We start from the raw sequence: 25749 nt of genomic DNA, 5'->3' as shown, positions 1-25749 counted from the left end.
CCTTTGGGCTCAGGCACTGGGCTGAATCACTCTTTGAAGTGAGAGAGCTTAGTATATATATGTATGTGTGTGTGTGTGTGTGCGTGTGTGTCTGCGCATGCACTCACATGCACAAATACACACATATACACCCCCTGTGGTAGTGCATGCTTCTTTAATCAGATCAGGTGTTTAATTATTAATGTGTGTGTTAAAAGAAGCAGGGGCAGAATATGTGAACAGTTCTGACCCTGCAGCTGTACTGTTTAACCTTTACTGTGGAATAATCTTGTGCTTGTAACAAGGGGTGTTTAAGAGAAAGAGAGCTGTTGTGTATGTGGGTGCGTTGCGCTGTTTTTTTTTGGGGGGGGGGGAGTCAAAATTGCCTTCAAGCAAAAGTGAAGCACAATATACAGAACACAGACGCCTCAGGTGACAATTAAAACATTTGTTTCTTCTCTCTGTCTCCTTGTAGGTGTGTGGAAATCATCGCCAAGGAGGGGAGAAGTCTGAAGGAGCTCTACCTTGTGTCTTGTAAAATCACAGACCACGGTACGATACTTTCAATCAGTGTGCTTTTGTTTGCAGTCAACCTCCAACATTATTATCATAACCATTATCACACACGGTCAATGCCATGATTCAGGACTTGTTTGATTTTGCAGCCAGCCCCTTGCAAACAATAAAAATATTATTGAAAAGTTTCACACAGAATAAAGTAATGTCAGTTGGATTTATTCAGTGCACTTCAGAGATGTTCATACTGTAGTTAGAGATATAACTTTAAGTAGAGATTTACCAAAAGGTTTCTTGACAGCTGACTTTTTGTGAATTCAAGTGTGAGAAGTTCAATATTGCAGGAGGTATATTGTCTCAGAGCACAATATGATGACTGCTCCTGGCAGGATTTCTATGCGTTTGCTTGTGTTTGTGGATTAGAGGTATTTCTGTTGTCTGACAGGAGACATACATGGTGTTTTCCTTCCCAGCGTACAGGCAGGCAGGCAGCGCTTTTATCCCTCTAGCATCATCCCCCCCTTTTACTTTGTTTACACTACCTTGCTTCTCTGCTTGATTCCATTCTGCCATATGTTTTGCAGCATATTTAAGTCTTTTATCAGCTCCAGAACAACACACAGTTGGGGTACTTCAATACCAGAGCATCAGGAATGCAATGCTGACTAACACTGCTTGCATTAATTATTTGATTCCTTGTGAGGCAGGGTATTTGTCTGTTTACGTGTTGTAATGGTGTTGTGTGTGTGTGTGTGTGTGTGTGTGTATGTGTGAGTTTTTTGTGTATCTGTGTACCCTGGGAGTTCAACAAATGACAGCTACTAACTGTGTCTCCAACTACTGTTTTTTGGGTGCATACTTTTTTAAGAGAATACTCAAGCGAACATATAAGTTCTTTTTTATTGCCTATTTTATTTTCTTTTATCCTCTTTCCAACCAAAATACCCACAATCTATGATGTGCTCAAAACAGTGATCTAACTGGAAAGAAATTTTTGTTTCACTTTGATCGTCAAGGTACATTTAATTTGACTTTTGCTTTAAATATGTCCTGAGTACTTTTGAATAGCTAGGGTTTGTGCCTGTTTTCCATTGATTTTATCTTATCTGGTTCTTCTTTTCAAAATTGCCTATTCAAAATTGCCTATTCAGACTTACACAAAGGGACTAATGAGATAACAAAGTGAAGAGCCTTCTGCTTGTTACTCCCATGAAGTTTTCTTGAGGTTGCCTCTTAAGGTGAGTTCAATATTGATTTCTAACTTAAGAAAGTAAGTAGTCTATAGCTTTGATAGTAAGGCTTTATGCCTGTGATGGATAATATTGCTTCAGTTGTTTGCTTTGTAACTTGCTGTTGTCTGAATTATTCGCTTATTGAAAATTTCACAAAGGGACTACTGAGATAAGACACTAACCAGCCCTCTGCTTGTCAGACCCATGGTGTTTGCTTGAGAGCTTACAGAGCTTAGAGTGTTTTTTGTTGTGGGCCTGTAAAGCCCATTGAGACATTGTATGTAATATTGAGGCACAGATGAACTTGCCTGGTATGATGGTGTTTTGTACTCTTTCCATACAGGGGACCAATATATGATGTGTCTAAACCGTAGAGCCATGTATTGGTTTGCTTGACCACTCTCATTTGTATTCACAGAGATTTGTTGCACTTTCAGTTGTTGCCCAATTGGTGCACACTCTCTGTCTTTCTCTTGCAATCTTTCTCTTTTGTTTTTAGTTGGTTAGTTGGGTAATTGTATAAATGTATGCAAAATGAAACAAAATTCTCATCAATTGAAGGGGACCTATTATGCTTTTCCTTATTTCCAGTCATATATATAATGTTACAATGTCAGATGTTCATATTAAACATGGACAAAATGTTAAATAATGAGGTAAATGTATGTAGCAGTAATCCTTGTGAGCAAAAAGCACCGGCTTCAGACTGCTCTGAACACTCGGTTTCCAACATTTTTTTCTAATTTCAGCCCGAGCTGACATCAACTCGTGATGGATTTTTTTGTATGGTCATATGCTCCATACACAGCGTGCAAGTTCACTGCTCTGCTCCACTAACATTATGGCATTTTTCAATTGTTTTGGGGGTAGTCATGCCAAGCCATGACTCAAGTTGAGCTGGCACGCTGTGAGTGTTTTTCCATTACACAGCAGGGCAAAGTAAAACAAGTTGTTTACCTATTGGAGGTGTGCTGGTTGTCTGCAGCTCTTCATCAAACATCATCATCACTATGGCTATTGCTATTCTTCCCTGCATTATTTCTAACTGATCTGTTGAACAAAGAACATATTTCCATATTTTGTTGTGTCGACTGTTTTTTAGTGCAGCTAATGAAGGTCCACTTATTCAGTGAGGAACACATTTAATTTCCTGTAAATTCTTCACAATAAAAGTCTCCTATTATTTAGTCATTTAAAAGCTTTTATTATAAAGCAGTAAAGCAGGAAATGTTGGGTTTTCATCAGCGGTAACTTAATGCGACTCTGATACAGCTGCCCCTTGGTAGGCTTCCAGAAAGTTGGCTAATTAGAACAGAGTGGGTTCCTTGGGAGGGGGGCCTTAAAGAGACAGGAGCTAAAACTGCCTGTTAAGAGACAGAGGCTGAACTGAGGGGCTGCATAAAGGGCCAGTATAAGATAAATAAGGAGTTATTGAACTGTGAATCATGCAAAGCTACTATAGTGAAGTCCCAGAATAAAAATATAGGCTTGGAAATGAGAATAATAGCTCCCCTTTAAGGAAACACTTGTGCACCATAAGCAGTAGTTTATGAAATGTATTCAAGCCAGGTCATGGGGAGTCACAAACCCTCAGGAAGAGTGTTGGGCTGTGAGGTGATTTTAGTGTAGGGGCCACACTCAGTATTGCTATTGTGTGATAAACACTGGCCAATGAAATACTAATTCTCCATGCACAATTATTACAAAAGTGGCGACATTGAGTACATTTTCATGAGCATCACAAACACCCTAAAATGTCTAGAAGTGCTTTATTAGTGAATTACAGAGTGCGGAAATCATGATGAAATGTCTGGGCTAGCCTCTGTTCCACTAGTTTCTATAACTCAATGCAATCTCTGATTCAGAGTTTCTTTCATCAGTCTCTCTGAAAAAATGAAGCGCGTTCCTGGGACTCACTTTCTGAGACAACTCTGCATCCACTGCAACTCTTGCTCTCAGAAGTTGAAACTTTTATGATTTTAACACAGTTAAACGACTACTTTGTGAGCACAGAAAAACTAAAGTCGCCAGGAGAAAACTAGCTGTGACCCTTCGACTAGCTCATGGATGCGCCTCCAATAAGTCTTGGGCCTATGGGAAATGGTGTTCTTTTAAAGGCTGCTAAAACCATAAATATTGAATAAACAATTATATTTGATTGTTTTTTCAAAAAACTACCATCCATATCTAAACATATGAAATGTTTAGATATGGACGGTAGTGGGCCACACAACTTACTGTTGAGAAAAGTAGTTATTATCGTAGTTACACATGTCAGTGGGATTTTGAAGTAGATTCTCTTACTTCTGGAACAGAAACTGGAAGTTCTGGTTTCACTTCAGCTCTCTATTTCATCTGATTGTATGTTGAGCCAACAGGAAGTTAGCCATTTCAGCCAGAGGAAGTCTCTCATGCACATGCTCTCAATCACCTTGGCCCGAAGAAAGAAGAACTCTAGTGCTCATACTCTAAAAATGTTGTGCTAACATGCACAAACCCACAGAAGCCTTAATATGTTTTTTGGTGTAGCAACTTCCATTGGATTGAATGGGGCGATCATCTTGGAACGCAGCATCCACTTTTTCTAAATATATCCATGATGTTGACCAATGCAGACCATTGGCAAGCATCTCTAAATGGGGTATTAGACTCGCAGTTTAACTTTGCACTTTGAGAGACGCCACAGTCATCAATTTACAGCTCCGGGCTTTGATTACTTTTTTGATGTATCTGACTGCTATAAACTTTATCTATTCATCTTTTTCCCCTCTGTGCATTACCTCTATTTAGCTGATTCTGTAATGGTTTTGACAACAGATATGAGAAAAAATATTAATGCCAGGTACTAATTATCAGAGATTTTCCAAAGGAAATGGTGATTATGTGATATGTGTTGCCAATGAGTGGAGACTTTAATGATTACTCTCCAACACGAGTTGCAGTTTGCTGCTGACTTCTGTGAGTTACTGTGGCAATAATCACCTTGACCTCTCTGAACCTGAGCCTTAAAATGTATGAAATGTTACGTGGGCTTGTGTCCACTGGTGTTTGATTAACGACTCCAAGATCACAACAGTACATTAAACCAGGAATGCACACAACCACCCCCTATATATCCCTCTCTCTCTCTTTCTGTCTCTCTAATCATTTTGACCAAGATGAATTGGTGATATCTGATCTTCTTCCTTCACTAATGACCCCTCTGGCCCTCTTTGGCTGATGATGGGGTCTGTGTGTGTTTATGTGTGTGTGTGTATGTGCATATCCTTCCAGAATAGAGATGCCTGTCTTAGGAGCTCTGTGCTCTAACAAAATGATTGGTGGATTTCCTGCTTCAGTCTCTGATAAATTAAATAACAGAAATGAGATTTTACATCTGCCAAGCCGGCCCCCGTTTTTTCCGCCCATCTCCTGTGCTAATTATTTTTATTAATGGCCTCTCTGAGTGCATTTGAGATGTCCACAAGCCTCTTACATTTGAGTGTTCTGTTTTTTCCTCCCGGCTTTCGCTTCCTGTGTGATTTTATAGGAGCACTGAAGAGAGACAGCCAGAGACATAAAGACAGGTTTAGATGGCAGCAGGAGAGAGCTAGGCAACATGTAATTTTACTCTCAGTGCAGATGGTTTTAGAGATTATTTTGCGAGGAAGAGGAAACAAATGGACAAAGCGAGGATAGAGCTTTTTTGGCATAATGATCTTACTGAAAGCCCTATTAGTGCTGTGAAAAAAAACACTTCCTAGATCTCTCATTCATCAAAGAACATGCAAACCAATTAGCTTAAATAACATTTTGGTTGTAATCAAGGCAGTATAGAGTCTTGTTAAACACCTGGATTCTGTGATTCACGTATTACATGAGATTTATGCATTTTGCACACCTGTAACTAACGATTGGTGATGAATTACTATTATGGTCACACTGCTGAAAGATTTAGTTAAACCTCTTCAAATAAGCCTTCTCTCCAGATTTCCTCTCTTTCATTCCACACTTTGTTTTCTGTGTGCTACTTAAGTTTTGTATACTTTTCAAAGCATTTTTCTTTTTCTTTTTGTCTCCCTGATATTATCCTGATATGAAACCAAAATCAGAAATAAAGTATCTTAAACTAGCTTGTTAAGTGTGGCTCATTTAATAAATATAAGAGAAATCCTCTGTGTTTTCATCTAATCAGGCATTAAGGGTACTCTGTAGGTCTTGGACACAAAAAACAGGGAACCCATATGGCATATATTTAGTATTATCCCAAGACCCAAGGTTATTTTGATAATATAACATCTCATCTTCTCATATGGAAACCCTCCAGCTGCAGGCCATTGAACAATTTTGAATCCTGACCATTTGTTTAAGAACCCCTAATCTACAGAGTACCAATTTATCACTGATACTTCCAGACATCTGGGGCTGCAAAGACATTGGTTGACTTTCCAACACATTACACAGTAATTATATATTTACATGACCTGATACAGTAGTTAAAGTTGTTTGAGTTTAGAAATGTTGGGGTTTAGAAAGTGATTGTGTCTGTTGTTGGATCGAGGGGTCAATCAAAATAGTTTAGATGTCATGACAAAGGTAAAAAATAAAATAAACCTCCTTGGTTCCAGTAATTAGAAAGATGCCATGCAATGACGCAGTTTCTTAAAAGACACCACACTTTTCCCCTTTTTTTTTTACACATGGTATAACTAAATAAAAATGGGACCACCTAATTTCCTCACTTTCATAGGCATATGGTCGGTGGGGTCTCAGTTTGTCCATCTCCCCAGCAGAAATAAAAGTACTACTATAAATGGTTTGAAAGCTGATCTTGATGAGAAAACCTACTCAGCCTCTCTCCCAGTGCTAATCAGATCTCTATTCCAGCATTGTCATCCTCATTGACCGACCCTTACACAAGCAATGGCCCATACTGCATCTTCAACACACCTGGATAGACAGCGATACCTTCTCGTCTCCTCTCACTCTCGCGCTCAGTGTGTGGCTTTTGTTTTCATGTGTGTTTTGCATTCACATGCATCCATTTGTGTGTCTACAGTGTGTGTGTGTGTGTGTTCATCTACCTGTGCTTATCTTGTCCCTGGTAGCCCATCTGCTTTATCCAGAGACAAAAAGAGAGACCTTGGCACCTCCGTTCTTTACATATGGTAATTCTCCTCTTTCACCCGCACAATCCCTTACCTTGTCAGTCATGGCCTCCTGTGTACATCAGTGCGAATACAAGATCAAGTGAGACACCTGTGGGAGAATGTGTATGAGTGAAGGGGAAGAAAAGGAGCAGCTTTGGTCTGCTTTTAGAGGACTTTAAGCGGAGCTTCTATAGAGTTGCAAAGTGGGAGGAATTATTTCAGGCTTGCAGAGTGATGGAAGTCAAAGTCCAATTCATTTTTTTGCATAGACAGTGTCAGGTGACTGGCATTTGGAGTACATCCAATGCTTAGGAAGGAAATGAGATTTTCTTGGTTGAATCATCATCGTGAGCAAAATATGAACAGTTCAAAATAAACAAACGTGTCTGTCTATTGTACAGCAAATGGAAGCTACATGTAACACCTTATAGAAACCTGATATACAGTATATTCAGCAGTTTACAGTAGTTTAATACGAGGGTCTGGGTCAATTTCAGATGAATTCTGCATCTATAGCACCATATGTAGTTCCCAATTGCCACTATTAAGGGGCTATTTCGCTGATTTTCAACTTTATCTCTAGCTCTCCGAATTAGGGATAGAGTGTGAAAAACACCTGTAGTTGTTGCCAATGTTCTGTGTCTCTGTCTCTGTACAGTGACATTGTTGGAGATGTGGAAGAACTACAGGCTATTTCAGCTTGGATTTCTGGTCTCGGTCTCTGGGTAGCCGGGGGCTGTGCTCTAGATGCTGCTCAAAAACAAAACTTCCTTGTTCTCTTTGCTTGTATTGTAAACTAGCCACATTTCCAACAGTGAATATGGCATTTCAAGATATGAGTGCAAAGCATGTTATGAATGAGGATACACTTTACAGTGTTTTGGCTAATTCGGACATTCAGCCATACTTATTCAAACCAGAGTAGGTTTGGGGGCTGGGTATCAGAAGCTCGCATGCAGTGCATCCTGGTTCATGTAGGCACTGCCAGCATGGCTCCACGAGCAGGAAAACTCAGTTTTCTTGGTCAATATAGGAATTTATTGCCTCAGTTGACTACATATACCATCAACACTGATTGGACATCCACATAAAACGTGGCGAAATTTCCCTTTAAGTGTTTTGAGTTGCTTCAGATCTGATTTGCTTCTCTGGCTGGCATCTTCTCCATAGAAACAGTGGCTGAGGCTCATATATTCTAGTGTTTGGATCCATCTGTCATACCAAACGTAAAACAGAAATGAAGTTGAAGTGTAGTCTAGTTAAATCATCCAGGAGACTCTTATGTGTTGAGTAACACTAAGGACATCATTAAAAATCTTTAAAATGGGAATTTAAAGTGGGTGAAATACTTTGTGAACAAACTACTCCCATTTTTCAACTATATTACCCCTAATAAGAAATCCTGAAAATGACAGCCCATCTTCCAGACTGTTGTAATTGTGTTGAGTTGTTGTGTAAGAGCGACTGAGCTTCTCAGATTGTGTATTTCGTTTTGTCCATCTGTATTTATCTATCAGTCAGCTTGTGAGATTTTTGTTGTCATTCAATTTTAATTTGTCTTATTCTCTTATTTGGTCACCCCCAGCTCCAAAGCTCTCACATAGTTAACACGCATCTAAATTGTTCTCCACTTTTCCTGCTATGAACCCTGTTCTAAGACCAAACCTCCTTCCTCCTCTCTTTTCCCCTTTCATCCTTCTTTCCATCCATCTTTTAGCTCTAGCTTTCATCTGAGGCGGTTTATTCTAAATGCCCTGAACGTTGATAGATGGGGCTTCCCGGCCCCTCCTCTTGAGCACAACCTCAAGAATGAAGTATGGCTGTATGTATAAGTCTTTGTCTGTGTGTGTATTCGTGTGACTCTGTGCTTGTTTACATGCCTTCGTGTGAGCTTGCGTGTACTTTAACAGGTTTCCTTGCCGCTGGGGAAATTTTGATACACACACTCCCCAGAGTATCATATTGCTTTTTACAAGGTGAGTTTGCTTAGCATAAAAGCAGCTGAAACAGCACTGTAACTATCTTACCAACAATGAAAATGGCATGTGATTGTTATGCTCCCATATTCAGTATGATGAGGCCATTAGGGTTAACTCAAAACTGAGGAGTTATTGTGCTTGCTTAACCTTAAGCCAGTGTTCACTTTCATTATTCTGCACTGTTTGTGCGATTGATGTTCATGTCAAACCCTTCGGCAGGATATCAGTTTCTTGCAGGCCAAGGTTGTTTGGCACGGTGCCATTTTGAAAATGTCACAATATTGGAGTCACTGCAGTAAAGAAAAGTGAGGAGGACTTTAATGAAATGAATGATAAATTATTGTATTTACATGATGACATGATCAAACCTCACGGTGATACGGCAACAATGTAGAAAGCTGTAGCTTCGTTGCACTAGCTGTTCTCATACATCACCTTCTGTTTCTTTCTCTCTTCTCTCTATTTCTCTTCAAGCATTCATGTGTTTCCCCGGCATCTTGTTTGTTTACTGAGCAGTTATTCACCACCATACAGTCTAAGTGCTGCAAACATAATGTGATGTAAACTTAGATAGTGTAATAGCTTGTTTGCTCCTCTCTGTCTGGCATTCAGTAGGTAAATAATGTAACTCTAAAAGCAGTCGATTAAAATGCGCAGAGCAGCACAGCAGATTTATGTTGGCTGCTAAGGGGAGCAAGTCAATAGACAATCTTTGTTTGTCTATCACCACTGCGAGGATGGTTGTGTGCGTATGCGTGTTTGTGTGATGAATAAGAAAAAAGTTATGGTTTCTTGGTTTGCAGTTTGAGTGTGTCTGTTAATGTCCGTGGCCTTTAGTAGCCTATACAGTTAGGTTTTTAAACATGAGAATCATTTTTATACCTTTTGTGTAAGTGACGGACTGGCAGAAACATTTTTTTATTTCACTTTAAGCCTAGGAGGTTTGATTGAATCCAGTTTAGGGACCATCAAAAATCATGCTGCTCTTTTCTTGTGGGGGCATACAAAATGGCCAAATAATAATGATCAATATTGTAGGAAGCTAAAAGCTATACCTGTAAATATGTTGGAAACAAATACATTTAATCTTATTATAAGATTATTTTTAAATTGATTGAGAGATGATAAGTTAGATTATTTTATTGCTGACATTACAATAGCTGTATTGTCAGTGAATATCAGCACATTGTTTAGTTCAATCTCTGAGGTCCTTGGTCTTGGAGAGCTAAAATGATTTTTTATTCACCTGGTGACTTAAATGTTGAAGAGTGTAACCATCACAACACAACCTGACAGGAGAACTACCCAGGTGTGATCCTCCTGACAACAATTCCATTAAGCGTAAAACAACGGTACCGGAGGTAGCCAAGCCCATAGGCCAAATCCCATGACCCCTTTCCATATCACACCATGACCCTAAAAACCAATGGAGCAGTAGTACACAGAAATGACACCTACTAGGAAAATTCATAAGCTGTGTGTTTGCTCCTCGAGGGGGAAGAGATAGTAGGGCAGAGAGGAGGAGAGTAACATATGTTGTAGAGCACTACTGGACATAGTGAGGGCAAAAACTCATAAAGTGGGTTATTATCTCTGCAAATCAATGAGAGTGCTTGAGCTGCAGGGAAAACAACCAGCAGAACACTTAGCTCAGAGATGGACTCCACTACTACTGCGAGACCACCTGGATCCTTGCAGTTTAGGGTGCTCGTATTTGCTGTGTCTTGTCAAGGGCTGCAGCTAACAATTATTTTCATCATCAATTAATATGCAAGCTATCTTCTCAGTTAATCTATGAAATGTCAAGAGATAGTGAGAAAGCCCATCATAATTTGCAAGAGCTCAGGATGATGTCTGACAGGATGATGTTGTGTTTCATCCAACCAACAGTGCAAAACCATAAACTGTGTGTAAAAATAGACGTAGCGAGGTGTGACGTCAACTGTTGGTTTGCATTGGAGCCTGTTTGAAGCCCAGACTTGCAGCCTATACTTGGTGCCATCTTTTCCGTTTCGAGCCAGACCTTCCAAATAAGGCGTGCGGGATGTTGCCTTTCACACTCTGGAAACAGTCAGATGTGTACTTGGGCTACTTTACTTAGCTACTTCAGCTAAATTGTGCAAACAGGGCATCATAATCAAGTTACATTAAACTTACGAAATATTGCAGCAGTAGTCCAACTCAGTGTCGGGGATGCCGGGGAGAGCAGCGGGTGAGCAAACTGTCAATCACATCAGTCAATCAACATCGTCATAGCAGACATCAAAGCCTAATGTAAGTCTTCAAATCTTAGTAATGGAGCAATGATTTGCAATAATAATTTTCCGAGTTTAGCAATTGAGAGCTAATAATGACTTGTTGATAAAACAGAGTAAAGCAGCTAATTCCTGCATTTGAGAAGAAGAACTAGAGAATGTTTGGTAGGTCTGCTTAAAAAACTGCTGAAACTTAGTTTATCAAATTGTTGCAGGTTAATTTTCTGTCAATCAACATATAGATTAATTAATCGTTTCAGCTGTGGTCTCAATTTAACGAAATTGCAAGTAAGCATTAGACATATATTAGACACACCCTGAAGAAGGCGCAAGCCAACATTCGTTGGTGTGTTTTTCAATGACACTAGTCCGCCGAAATAAAGACCTTTTATTTTTCATACCTACCTTGAGTGCCTGGACTTGGATTTTTTATGCAGTTTTTTGGTCATAATTCTTCTGCTCTTCTTCAATACTATTCCCTTCCATGAGCACCGGTGGTTTGAGGGACACCAGCAGCGCTCCTGTTACTTCTCTCTTATACATAAGACACTATTCTTTTTTGTTTTCAAATCAGTGGGAGTATTCATCTTTTAAAATGCTACAGTAAAAAATGCAACAAGTAAAACCCTATGAGTAGGTAAAAAATGTGTCAATCACAAAAAAGTTTGCCTTTGGCTTTAGCCAAGGAAACTCTGCAGAACTGCCTGTCTGTAGAGAATAAGAAGAATGACCATTTTTCCCACCATTTGCAAGTTTGGAAAGTTCATTAGATGATACACAGGAAAACTGAGAGGGTGACAGGTAAGGAGAGAGCAGGAAGCGCTTGAAAGGCTGGACTTGAACCTCCTCAGGGGGAAGACATATAGCTGGATGACCCCTGCTCAAGAGCATAAGTACACCTCTATAGGATTCCAATCTACAGATTCTGCATGTGCATATCTGAGTATATAAGTTGAGATTTTCATTTTCTTACATCAGCCTGTGGTGGTATTTACAGATTGGGAAGCAGTGCAAAGAGGCTGAAATTGAATTAGTTTCCATATATTGTCCTCTCCTCCTCTTTCTCCAGCTAAGCCCTGTGGTCTATCCACTGTTTGCCTTATGGGGGAGAAAAGTGAGGGGGGCTTAAGCTGTGAAGGCTAGGGCTTATGCTGTCTACCATTTTACTGGTCACACACATACACACTTTCTCTCTCTCTCTCTCTCAGCCACTAACACACACACCCTTGCTACGTGGATTACAGTTACGCAAGCCCAGTTTGCATTTGCACACATAGATGCAAACACAATCACACGGGCAGTATACACACATTTTATAGATGCACTTTTGAGCTCATGCTAATATTTTCCTTCACTCACACAATCAAATTGCAGAACACACACTTTGCCTTTAACTTTCGAAAAAGAGAAAATACTTAAGCCTTTGCTATTTCAGGCTTAAGTCTATGGCGGAAAAAGATTAGAATGACTTGGGTGTATGTGCGTTCATAACAGATTTATATGTAAATGTTTGTTTGTGTATACAGATGTATGTGTCCCTGTGTGCGGAGGTGTGTATGTATACATGCTGCCAGAGGATGTAATCATGTCTCATATCTGCTGGATGACAATAATCTTTCTGATAGAGAGGCTTTAGCAACAATAGGCCCCATGTGTTATTATGAAGCTTTGAAATAAATGGTCCATTTGTTCTCTCCCTCCTGTCTTCTTGCTCTATCTCTCCTTCTTTCTCACTCTCTCAGCCCTGTAGTTCCTAATAACAGCGCGCTCTAAGTGTGCCCATGGGACTCAATAACACCAAGCTGTGTAAGTGTGCAGAAGATGTCCCCGTTATTGCTGGCTATAAGGTTTTTGTTTATAGAAGCAAAGTGAGACATTGCATTTTCTCATTTTTCTTATTAGTTCCTGTGCGTACATGTGTGTTTGTTCCCAGTCGAGGCAGCATCATATCCGCTGTGCCTTTGCTTCTGAGTAGCACTGATTCAGCCTGTGGACAGGTGTAAAATGCTCAGTACTGCTATAATGTCTTAGAGATTTCTCTTTCTCTCTCTGGTAATCTCATTTTATTTTCTTGTGCATTGCCGCACTCCTTCCTTTCCTCTCCCCCACTGTCTTGCTCTCTAGATCTGTCCCTTGCTCCTCATTTTTCCTCCTCCTCATCCCTCTCAGGTGTGAATAGAGCTGTCCTCTAGGTTATGTGGGTGTTGATGTGTGTTGGTGACCAGATTTGGGAGTGTTTAATAGTTAAAGCACCCTGCTGTGGGTTCTATAGTTAGCTCTGACTCCCACTGATAATGTTTTGCCAGGTCCTTTAGAGAAATGGCCACTGAAATCATAGCTCTTCGTTGCCTTCCGGTTCTCATGATTTGTATTACCCTGGCTGTTGTGCTACTATTTTTAGTATGTTCTTCTCTTTTTTTTGTAACATTATTGTTTTGACTTGATATTTTTCCAGCATTACTTCCAATTTCAAAACCCCTGCAAAACAATGACCTTACCTGGATGATATTTCAGTATTATTTTGTTGTAGTTGTCATGCTAAAAGAAATATCACATTTCACATGAGGAAACATTGTAAAGTGTTTCAGCATATTACTATCTAGAAACTAAACTAACTAACTAGAAATTATGATATGCTACTTCTGAGCTAATTGTCACTAACTTATTCCCATGAAATAAAAAGAAGGATACTTTAATATGTGTGTTAAACAACCAACAGAAGAACAGCCTACTGACCTGCTAACTCGTGGTGCCAAAGTAAAGATGCAAGAGAAGATCGACCATGAAATTGAACATAAACAAAACTTCAAATGCAAGCAGCTGATAATGACCTATTCCAACTATTCAAGGAGAAATGTCTTGATATGTTGAAAAGTGTTCCTTAATGGTTCAGCTGCGCAAAGGTGAGAACAATGACGTTTCTATAATGAAGTATTAATGTTAGAAATGTCACCAGCATATAAGATGAATGTTCTTGTCCATGTTCATTTCATATAAAAGTGATCACCATTACACCCTTTTGAATTGTAAATACCACTTGACGTCAGTATCCAGCTGTTAATCACAATTCTTTAGGTCTGTTTGGTATTTTTCTGCTATCTCACGTCTGACTCAGTAGTGAGTAATACAAAGGTATAAAACCACTATAGTCTAAAGCCAGCCAAAACCCACCAAGTAACTAAATTTTCAGTGTAGCTGTTTTAGTAAGATACTGTCGTTTTAGATTTTTATAAGCCATAAAGCAGAAGCAGCATGAAGAATGCCAGGGGCTTTTTCGCTGTAGGGCATGCTCTTCAATTGAGATTTCTTCTTCACTGATGAACCTTAAAGAACACTTTGATTTTTAAGCTTGGCCGGCAGTTGCCTTTTATTATATCTGAAGAAAAGTGCATGTAACTACTGGAACTTAAAATAACTGCTCCTTTGCCAGTATTTTCTTTTTGAGTGCTGGTTTTGTAATTTCTTTTCTGTTTCAGTTCTTAGTTTAAAAATTACAAATGTCTCTGCTTGTCAGTTACAACTATAAAAAGATGTATATTTGAAACATGAATGAACAGAAAATATAAAAATATAAGACACTATCAATAAGCCTGATTTATTGTAACACGTTTAGGACACAAGTTTCTCAATTAAATTTAGAATTGGCAATGAAATAGCAAAGCTAAAAGCAACATACTATCTTTTAGATAATTTATCTACCTCACAGTTACACATCCGAGTTAAGATTCCAAACTTTCTTTTTGGAAGGTCACCCCCTCATTTATCTGTATCTCTACATCTGTATATTTGAGAGATAATGCCACTGCTAATCTCTTGCAAGGTCAGTGCTTGTATTGGGTGATTATCCCCCACTGTTTATTCATACTTCCTGCTGATGTCATTTCCTCCTGCTGGCTCTGACCTTTGACCTGTCATTTACCTCCTATCGTTGCTATGGTTTACTCCACCTTGGTGGCCGCAGTCCAAGAGAACATCCCCGTCTTTATCTCTGTAGGATTCCTCTGCTTACAGGAAGGTTACTGTAGTATCTAAATTCAAAATCTATTTGTACTTAAAGGTCACTTTTCATTTGGATTCCTAATATCATCTTTCATCCTCTTTTTTTCCACTCCTCACTTTTTCATCGGCTCCTAAAGTCAGCTGCTATGACTTTTTCACTGCATTGCTTTTTTCCCCCTCTCTGTCCATATGATGTCCTTTCCTGCTGTTACCCAGTTGTTTGACAAAAGTGCTGTACATCATTCAGTTGATGGGGAACGGCCATAATACATAATGCATTGGCCATGTTTAAATGGCTTAGCTCATGACTCTTAAGCATGTTTCAGCAGCAGCTCTGGCAAATAGCCATGGTGTCAAACAGGGTGCTGTCTATCCCCCCTCATCATTTGATCAATGGCAGTGATAACAGAACAAAACCCCTGCCGTTATACTTGGTGCGTGTGTTTTGTGTGTGTATGTAAATGATTATATGATAAAAGACATGTGTAAATCGCTGCTCTTTAAACATGAAAGGCAGGGGAGGGGGTTGCTGTCATGGCACTCCCTTGATTTACTGTAACACAGCACATGTGCTTACTGTAATTCGATGTGTGTCTGTTTTGTATAATGTGTTAGATTTGCATGGGATTGTTCGATTAGCAGTGAGGTCGTTGCTCCCAACTTGATGTAATAATTCTCCTCATTAAAAGTTGTAGAATCAGTTTTTTTAACAATCATATCTTAACAACCTCGTTACTTGCATCATTTCAGAGTGATTTTGGAGGCTCTTGTAAAAAATTTGCATTTGGTATTGGATTTTACACATTCGCCATATAAAGGCTACTGATTTTAAAGGCCTAGTATGTAGGATTTAGTGGCATCTAGTGGTGAGGTTTGCAGATTGCAACCAACTGAATACCCTTCCCTTCCCCTTCCCCTTCCAAGCGTGTAGGAGAACCCACTTGCGAAAAATTCGACGGGCCCTCTCTAGAACCAGTGTTTGGTTTGTCTGTTCTGGGCTACTGTAGCAACATGGCGGTGCAACATGGCGGCCTCCATGGAAGAGGACCCGCTCCCTACGTAGATATAAAGGGCTCATTCTAAGGTAACGAAAACGATTCATATTTTCATGGGATTATACACTAATTAAAACATACTTATGAAGATTATATTCCATTTCTGCCATGTCCCTTCTGCTAGATGACACCAAATTCTATTTTTCTTGTAAAGCTGATTATAACATAAAATAAGCAAAAAATATGATGTTTAGCTCCAAAAAGCAGTGTCATAGTTTGAGTAATATTGTTTTGAACTGCATAAAATAATACACATGCTTTTTGTACCAACAGATAAACGATCTTCTGTGCTCTGACTCAAGTATCTGATTTTATCACTGGATTGTGTTTTTATAGAAGAGAGCATTTTAGAAAACAAGGTTGAGTTTTACTGGAAATCGGCTACCAGGATATTTCAAATTCTTAAGACAAAGCAGGATAAGTGGTAACATCTATCTCAAGGCATATTTTTCTAGAGTATATTAATACTGTTTCCAATTAGTTGCTCAAAACAAGTCAAAGAGACTATCTGAAAGGATTTGGGGCTACCAGTTGAATAGCCTTGGCTTATGAGCGAAGATTAATTTAAAGGTTAAATAGAATTCTTGAGGGTGATACAAAATTGGAGATTAACTATGTTAATTAATTTATAAGATAATTGAAATTTTAAAATTCTCTATAATAAGACTACTTAAAAGAATCCGAATTAAAAAGCTGGCCAGATATTGTAACTAGTCAAGACCATTTTAAACTGAAGCAAAAATGACTGCAAAACATAACTAGTTCAATTATGAGTTTCAAGAGCCATTCTTAAAGAAAGAAATGTCAGTCCTGTCACTCAAAAAAATCTCAAGTGGTCACATAGTCAGCAAAGAGTTACAGAATGAAAGTGAAAGGAGAGGTGATACTGCCATGTCTGCATGTCATGACCTCCCTCTACCTCCCTGCTTCATGTATCACTGTCCTCTTCCTCTTGTCCCCACCTTGGTGTTCTTGTTTGGCACTCAAGTCTGTCTACGGCTCGCCTCCTCTTTACATATTGTAATCTTCCTTTTTCCCCTCTCCTCCTATCCTCTCTCCTTCTGTTATCAGTCTGTCCTGTAAAGCTTCATTTACAGAGCAGCCCTAATCAGATGTGTACCAGTGGAGGGCAGTTTGTGAGAGCAGTGTGTGGCCTGATAGATAGGACGGCTTAGCAGAAGGGGAGCACATTGTAAGCCCTCAATTATATGCCTGACACCCAGACGCAGGAAAGAGACAGTGAGGAGGCCTGTTTGTGTGTGTCTGTGTCATTCTGGAGTGTGTTTGGTTGCGTGTGCATGATTTTATATGCTTATTCTTAGTGTTTACTATTGTGGAGTGAAAAAAGGGTAGGCATAGAGAAAAACAGACCGTAGAGCACCCGAACAATGAGGAGTGAGCGACTACATACTACTAAAAAGTTGTACAAGACACATAAATACCTGTCATATGTGAATATTTTTGGTTGTGAGGGTATTATAGGTGTGAGTGTTTTGGGAAGAATCTGTGATTCATAGAAAGCTGAGAGCAGCTGCCTTATTTGTGTGTAAAAAAAAATCTACTTTTACAAAGCGTATACATTTTCTGACGACGTCAACAAAAACTGAAAATGTATAAGCTTCTTAAAAGTAGAATGTGTGGCAGAGTTGTTGTATTGCATTGCATTAGATTGCACAGGTGTACTCGGCGAGTGTACTGTACATCATATAATGGACCCACAGGACATGTGATTAGCTTTAGCAGTGCAATCTTGGCTTACAGTCACTATCACACAATTGTTGCTTATCACTTACTAAAATCCACGGGTGAAATTCAGCCAGTTCAGTTGAGTGTTATCTTAAAGTTGTCCACAGGTATTCTGGAAAATGTGGAAAGTTACTAACTAAAAGAGGCAGGTGTAAGATAAGTTTAAATACAGTAAGTCCTCTAATACATTGAACATCACATATTTAAGATATATAATGATATATGATAAGATGGTAAGTATTTGAGAGTGGAATTTTATTAAAACCTTAATTTTAACCTGAACAGGAGTGCCATGTGGAGGGCATGAGGGGGCTGTGTAGATCCAGCCCTCTTTCATTCTACTTTGAAGGCCATTTAAAGCTTATGGTAAGGCTGTGTGGTGTTAGGCCCACAGAGACATGAGGTTGGAATCAGATGAAGCATGAAAAGGTGAGCACGGGAAAGCAAACAATGAATTGTGTTTGAACATTTCATGCTGCTGGAATTCACAGCTTCAAGGCTGCCTACCTCTGCAGATAGAATATTTATCTGCTGCATTTTCCCGTAGAGGCGCATAACCTTTGGCGAAAAATCACAGCGCAACTCGACCTTGCTTTTCTGCTTTGTTATCATGTAGCCTCCAGTACAAACAGCAAAGCTTTCTTTGATGCTACTAATATAATAGTTGGGTTTTTTTTTTTTTGCCTTGACCTGTAACATTTGGCCATCCCTTGAATTCTTTTACTGCCAATAATTACAAGTAACATCCAGAAAATTTCCTTAACTTTACCTGTCTCTGAACATGATGCAGTGACCTATCAGGCTTCTGCCGCACAAGCCTCAAAGCTCCATCGTGTTGCTGCTGTTCACTATGAGGGATGAATCATTATCTGCTCATGCTTAACCATCAGTGGTTAAATAAAGTGATTAAATATGGTCAAAGCCAATGACAAAGTGTCTTTAATGAGTGCCAAATGGTGTTTTTGTGACACAATGTTTCAATATGACCACTATCAGCAACCCTGAGATAATAGACATTTATTGCCCATTTTACTTCTGTGTTTTACCTAAAAAAAAAAAAAAAAAAAAAAGCAGTGAAATACCATCTTGCAGTATTTCTTAAAGCGCTTAAGGAGTTGGTCAGCCAACTGTTCTGCTCTGAAGCAAAGTAGTGCAGCAAGTGACAGCCTATAAGCTGCTAGTTGAAGTGCATCCAATTAATATTGTTGGTCTACCAGACTGCAGTGTTGTTCTGATGTCACTGTTGGCACAATCGTTTTGCCAAATTTAGCTATAAGTGTGCAATGATAGAGATTCTTTAACAATTTTAACAATGACATGGATTGGAATAGTTCATTTTGCTTAAACATATGCAGTCTTAAACTTTTTTGATTGTAAAAATGTTTTGTGTTATAAAAAGATAAACACACAGAATTTATTTATTTCTATGTTCCTGTGTTTGTTTGCTTCCATTACTTTACATTTGTAAATGTTAAGTCTCTGTTAACAGGAGATGGTAGAGTAGGAGGGTGTGGTACAAGGTCCCGGAAAACTGTAGTAATGCACAGGTTGTAAACGTACCTACAGCGGAATAATAGTCCTCTAACTGCACACATCAGATTTCATCTAAACATCTGACTGACTGGGTGCTTTTCATGCTGTGTCCATTTGTGTTTGTGTTTAGTTTCAAAATAATGTCTGACTGCTTTGATAAAGGAAGGTCTTTTTGGTCTTGGTTTAGTTAACCCTTCCTAAAAAAGCACCCTGTGCCACACAAAGACATCCTTTCAGGCCCTCGGGTTGGCAGGAAACCAGCTATTACAAGGTCAACGTTACCTTTATTACTTCTTATTAGTCTACATTAGACCTCATGGGAGATTTTACATAAACAAACACACACACAGCTATAAGCTCACTGAAATGGCAGTAGGGATCCTGCCACATGCCAATAGACATACCCTGGGGATCTCAGGTAAACATTGGTGTTTTTCTGTTTATTGTTTGGTTATAGGCAATGACATAGTGGATTTTTTCCCCATCTGCAGTCTCAACACAGTTTTATGGGATGGAAATTGTTGCTCTCATATGAGAGTACTATCCTGTGTTGGCAACACATGACTTAAGCATTTGAAAGGCGTATGTGGACATGCCTGCACATACACTCGCTCAACCACACACAAGCGCAGACATCAGTCAGTGTATTTCTAGCACTAATGAGAATAAAACTCCACTTCTTTGCTGTAATTGTGGATGTGTGTTTTCCTTCTTTGTCTCTAAAGATTATGTTTGTGAGGCCCAGGGGCCCACGGATTGTTTTGAGTGTCTCTCCACCCTGTATGACTGCGCTGCGCCGCGGGTGTTAGACAAAGCAGCCCCATTGGAATGCAGCATACACGTCTCCATTGTGGCATAAGATACATTTTATCGACACCTATTTCTCCACTCCTCGGAGTACAATCAGAAGTATCTGAGTGGCCTTGGCTTCTGGCTAATACAATGAATGTAGACATATATATGCAGCACCCTTAAATGTTGCCAGAGAAAAGGTATTATGTTGGATTGGACTGAAGCTCACTGTATCTTGTATTGAGAAAATACATTGAAAGCGTTTGCGTCTCTATTTGCGAGTCAAAAAGGTTGTAATGGGGTTTTCAGTGTCCACCTTCATTTTTTCCTGCTATTCGCTCAATTATAAAGCAGTCCTTTGTAGACAACATCCATTAGTATCAGTCTTGGCAGTTTCCAGAGAAATACTCCCAGTACATGCATCAATAAAGTAGAATTAGTGGAAATAGGGACAGAAATATGACATGCTCAATAGAATATGGCATTTACATTGACAGTCAACTCATGAAATACATTTCTCTCGCTCTCACTCCTACTCTTTCTCCCCCTCTCCTGTTTTTACTCTTTCTTCCCACTTATTATTCACAGACCATAGTCCATTGCTAAGTGCAGGTGAAAAAAGCCATTAAGTCACTGGCTGGGAGGCTTGTGTGTGTGTCTGTGTGAGAGAGAGAGTGACAGGAAGACAGATTGTTGCCCATTCTTAAACATGACATTCTAATCGGTGTGCATGTTAATTAAGAGATTTTATTGAAATGTTTCTTGTGGCTGGAGAAATTGCAGACTTAATGAAGGGTTTGCATGTTATATGCATGCAAGGAGATGTGTGTGTGTGTGTGTGAGAGTGCGAAGTGCTTAGCCATAAGGAAAAAGCCCTGAAGGCTCTGCTAGATTCACATTTGTTGCTCATATCAATATTTTCTCATACATTTTTTGTTTTTCCCACCTCACAGACTTGTTTTCCTTAATAGTCTCCTCCAAATGTTGAGGTCGAAAGTGGTTTAGTATCTGAGTGTGCTCTGCATTTGGTTTCATTTGGCTCACTCTGCTTTTTTTTTTTTTTTTTTTTCATAAATCCCAGCAGGGATTTGGTTGTGACACTGGTGAACAGGCTTCACTGACATTCGGAAAATATATTAAATATACACCATATGCTCCGAGTAGAGGCAGCATGGCAGGTTCTGTGTTTGTGTGTGTAAATGTGTGTGCATGCCGTTTGGGTGTTTGCACATGTGCTCTGAGATAGAAACATGAAGACTGAAATGACTCACATGATTCAGTGTTGGGAGTATCCAAAGTCTCATTTTAATGTACAGTTCTCACAGATTTTTCTGTCTTCAGAGCACAGTTCCATAAAACTTTTGTACAACTTCATAAAATGTATGTATGACGGCCTGATGTTGCTTGTAGCATGGGTTCAGGGATATTCTATGAGAAGCTTGCGAGCAGCTGTGTATGCGATTATGAAATGAAGTCACTTATGTTAGAGCCAGGCTCTCACTTGTAAAATTATCAGCTAAACTGAACAACCGTATTTGATGTCACAGAGAATGTTCTATCTCCGTACTGAAAGTTTTTATTCATATGAAACCATCTTAGGCCTTTGTAGCTCATTGGGGGCTACTCCTGAAGACAGAACATGAGGCAAACTTTAAAGGCCTTATGACTGCATATAAAGTCAACAGAAGGATGCACGTGGGTGCAATTTGTCTGGGATGGCATGAACTGAGAGGAAGACACATCTGTAGGAGTTGAAACTTGAGTAAAGAAGTCGTGCTTATTCCAGGGTTTTATGAATCTGTTTCATAAATGTACAGAGATTAGAAGAGGAGGTAGAGAAACTGAAGGGAAATGACAGAAACAACTGTCCCTGGTAAGTTCTGAGATCAGTCGAAGCCTTAGCCGCCACAGAAACACACACATACACACAGTCTAGGTAAAAAATTGCTTTGCTCTCTTTGTGAACACATCTTAAGAAAGGCCTCCATGACAATGGCATTCAAATTCTGCACACCCAAGTCCACAGACTGTGTTCTTATGGCTTGGTTGATCTTCAGAAGTGACAAAAAAGAACATATTCCAACACTTACACTACCATTTGCCCTCAGCCTTTGCCCCCAATGTGAGAGCCACAGTGGACTCAGCTACCTACTGACTGTCTGCATCAAACACCAAATATTAAGGAGATTGTCTCAGGTGAACAGTGTTAAAGTTGCTGTGCCTAACCTGGGGCAGCTCCTCAAGGCTAAGACATTGAGAGGGCATGGCAGGTGCATCAAGGATCCACTGAGGTTACCATAAGGGAGGCGTACATGCAGTGCTGCCTACAGATAACTTTCATTGGTTCCAGAAGCAGAGAAGACTTGATTTCATTTGATATCTGCTCTGTTTTGTGCAGCTTTTATTAAAGAGGAGTCTGTCACATTGTACTATCAATTGTCATGTGCCAGAAATCTGTTCTAACGTGGGATTCGAGAAGAGATTGGTTTTCAACCACCCTCAGCTGAAACATTTTCTTCGGGGAGTAAGGTGCCAGCATCCAGTGATAAGTGGAGTTGCTGGTGGTTCTTGACACCATTTCAAACGAGCTGTTAAAGCTTTTGGACAGTGTGTCTTTTTTTCTTTGGCTTTTATAAATTCTTTCAAAGTGCTGCAGCCACCTCCAAATACCTCTGAGCACCGGCAACTTTTGTTAAGAGCCTGCTGTCTTTCTTTCGCAACCACCTCGTGACACTTCGGGTTATCATCATCTTTAGAGGGAGGTGCTACACTTGTCAGCATCCCTTTCTTTATATAAATTAACTTTACTTACTTTTCATGACCTGACCAATTTCAGTAGAGAGTGGGGAGTTTTAGAAAGGACAAAAAAGAGAGACTACTTTGTCTGAGCACATTGTCCGGCTATTGAATCTATCTGGTAACTTTTGTCTGTATACGGTAGGTTTTTATATTTGCATATTTTTCACAACACTCTACCCAAAGCTGGTGCATTTTACATAGCACCTGTGAGCACCCTTTTCTGTGGGTGTGAGATGTGCGTTATGGTAGAGATGTGCCAAGTTGTTGTGGTGCAGTGCATAACCATCACCTTTCGATGAAGAATTATGACTGAACTTTACTTTTTAACAATTTTACTCATCGTAAAATGTTCTTCAATTGTGACATTTTAAGATTTCCTGCCCACACCTGGCTCCTGATTCTGTGAAGTACTGCACCTCAGCAATTATGAGTAAGGCGATTGGGAACAGTCTTAGATATATCTCTCAGAACTGACTGCTTATTTGGGAATGTATTTGTCCGACCCAAGTTCAGGAAATTGCTGGACCGTGCTCCCTTTGACAGCAGCCCTTAACTTTAAAATTTTTTGTCCATACATGGCTTCTTTAAAGTTACAATCCATAAGATTTTCATGAATTCAAACCACCTTTTTGTAGTATTAATGGTCAGCAATTCAGCAATAGCCATTCAGTGCATATAGATACAGTAATTATCTCTCTATGCTGTGGTTTAATTAGTTTGTGGCAGAGTCTGCCATACCTGCACTGAACTCACATTTTCTCCCTAAGTGTGAGGGATTCACAGGAAAAGGATGCATGCATGTAATCCACCACAATTTAATCACATTGATATCAGCTTCACTGTTTACTGTTTGCTCTCTTTACATCATGTCAGAGCTGTATTAAATTACAGCTAATGCAACTGCACATCCTGCTGCTACTGCTTACTAAACTAAAATACACCAGTTACTCTTCTGTGTCTGTTCTGTACTCTTTCTGACAAGGTAAGTGCTCCAATAGTGTTTGTTATAGCATTAAACTGCACTTTAAACCACCTTCACCATGGGGAACCACCGGTGTCACCAAATCAACCAGGACTGAAATCTTAAGGATAATAACTTTAAACGTTATTGTGCAATGTATATATTCATTGATGTAAGCATAAATGCACATTACAAGTGTCTGTCCTAGATGGGACTTTGACAAGATATTATACACTCTTCCATATTGAATAGAAAAAACCCTCTATTGCTTGCTAAATTACACTTGCTGGTATTACTCACTTAACAAACATCTGAACTAATGGACTTTGCAATTAGCAGCATCCACATAGAAAATTTACTGACATTTTCTCTTTCCAAGGGCTCTTTCAGGGACAGCCCATCAGCCAGGTTACATATCTGCAGCAGACGGAGGGCATGGAGGATGGTGACTGACGGACCAGGGACAGGGTGACAAACAAGCTCTATCCTCAGCACTGGCTATTGATTTCAGCTCAGAGCTCTCTGCCTGATATGGCAGCAGTCATGGTCGGCCAGCCACCTAAGCTAGAGCTAGCAGGCTATTAGCCTGGAAAGGGAGACGCAGGAGGAGACAATATTATCGTCATGGCCAGTCAGAATCAGGGATATGATACGTGCGCTGCAAGTTTATGATATCATGCCCACAATAAACAGTGCAGAAGATACAGAAGAGTCTGACTGTGTCGTATCGTATCTGTAATTATGTACTGTGATGCTCCATAGGCAACTTTCATCTCATGTCATTGAAGTTATCTCTCTACATTTTGAACTCTCAGTGGAAACTTAACTGTACTGCTTAAATTTTGCTTCAGCTGCTGTGAAATCATGACAATAGAACATTTATAATTTCACATTAATATTGGTAGAAAAGAGGTCAAAATGATGTGATTTGACATGGAAAGCTTACAGTACTGGAATTTTGTCCATGACTGTCTCCCCCATTTTCTTGCACGATTAACCTCACATGGTGCCAGGAAGAACAACTGTATGTGGTTAACTAGAGGGCAGCGGTTTTTCTGGATGTCATTTACTTTTTTCTTTCCATTACTCTTGTTTGCATTTTCAATGCAGTTGTCATGAAAAGTGTGAACTAAGTGCCAAAGGGTAGAGCTGAGGCAAGGTGTTAAAAGCAGAGGGGTAGGCTGGCCCTCCGTATGATAAGGCCTCTTTCTTTTTTCTTGGCCAACCAGGTGCTTTATTTGGCCTACAGTTAGTACCTTAGCATGGCGATAAAATTTTGCCTCAGCTAGATTCCACAAACATGCGGTAGTTTGTTTAATAGGGTGTAAACCTGTGCTTATACCAAAGTGATGGTGATTTATACCTCACACTAAAACCCTGTGTGACAAACACTGAGGCTTTATTTTGTGTTTTGGTGCTTGTCAGGAATGAGATTTTTTGACAACTTATTTAAAAAATATATTTATACATGTATATATGATGCTTGCATGGATCCATGACAGTGCCGTCTCGCTCGATTTGGTTCTTCCTTGAGCCCCTAATGATTAATGGTGAGTGAGTTCCAAAGTAAACATGGGGAGGCCAGACAGTGCAGACACACCAATCTGGCCTGTTATGTCAATTAGCCTGAGGTCTGTATCAGACTCAGTCACGCTAGCTGTCTGCAGCCTATGGTGGATGGGATTACAGGACTTACTTTCCTCTACCTGGCAAGACACCTAGCTCTACACAGCATCAAAGACAACACTGGTGCCTATTTTCATCTGTTTTGTAG

The 25749-nt window shown here is 39.6% G+C and overlaps 1 protein-coding gene across 2 annotated transcripts in view; it reads left to right on the top strand.

Annotated features, from left to right (window-relative positions):
• fbxl17 (F-box and leucine-rich repeat protein 17) overlaps positions 1 to 25749 on the top strand; it is a 239313-nt gene that overhangs the window by 166988 nt on the left and 46576 nt on the right. For both annotated transcript variants that reach the window (XM_067612929.1, XM_067612937.1), the window contains one exon: positions 455 to 531. In XM_067612929.1, the coding sequence (XP_067469030.1) occupies positions 455 to 531 (77 nt within the window). Of the gene's footprint in view, positions 1 to 454; positions 532 to 25749 lie in introns of those variants that run through there.

This window comes from Thunnus thynnus, chromosome 2 (genome assembly GCF_963924715.1).
Source record: "Thunnus thynnus chromosome 2, fThuThy2.1, whole genome shotgun sequence".
Lineage (NCBI taxonomy): Eukaryota > Metazoa > Chordata > Actinopteri > Scombriformes > Scombridae > Thunnus > Thunnus thynnus.
Note: the sequence above shows the minus strand (reverse complement) of the source record. Positions and strands in the feature narration are given on the sequence as shown.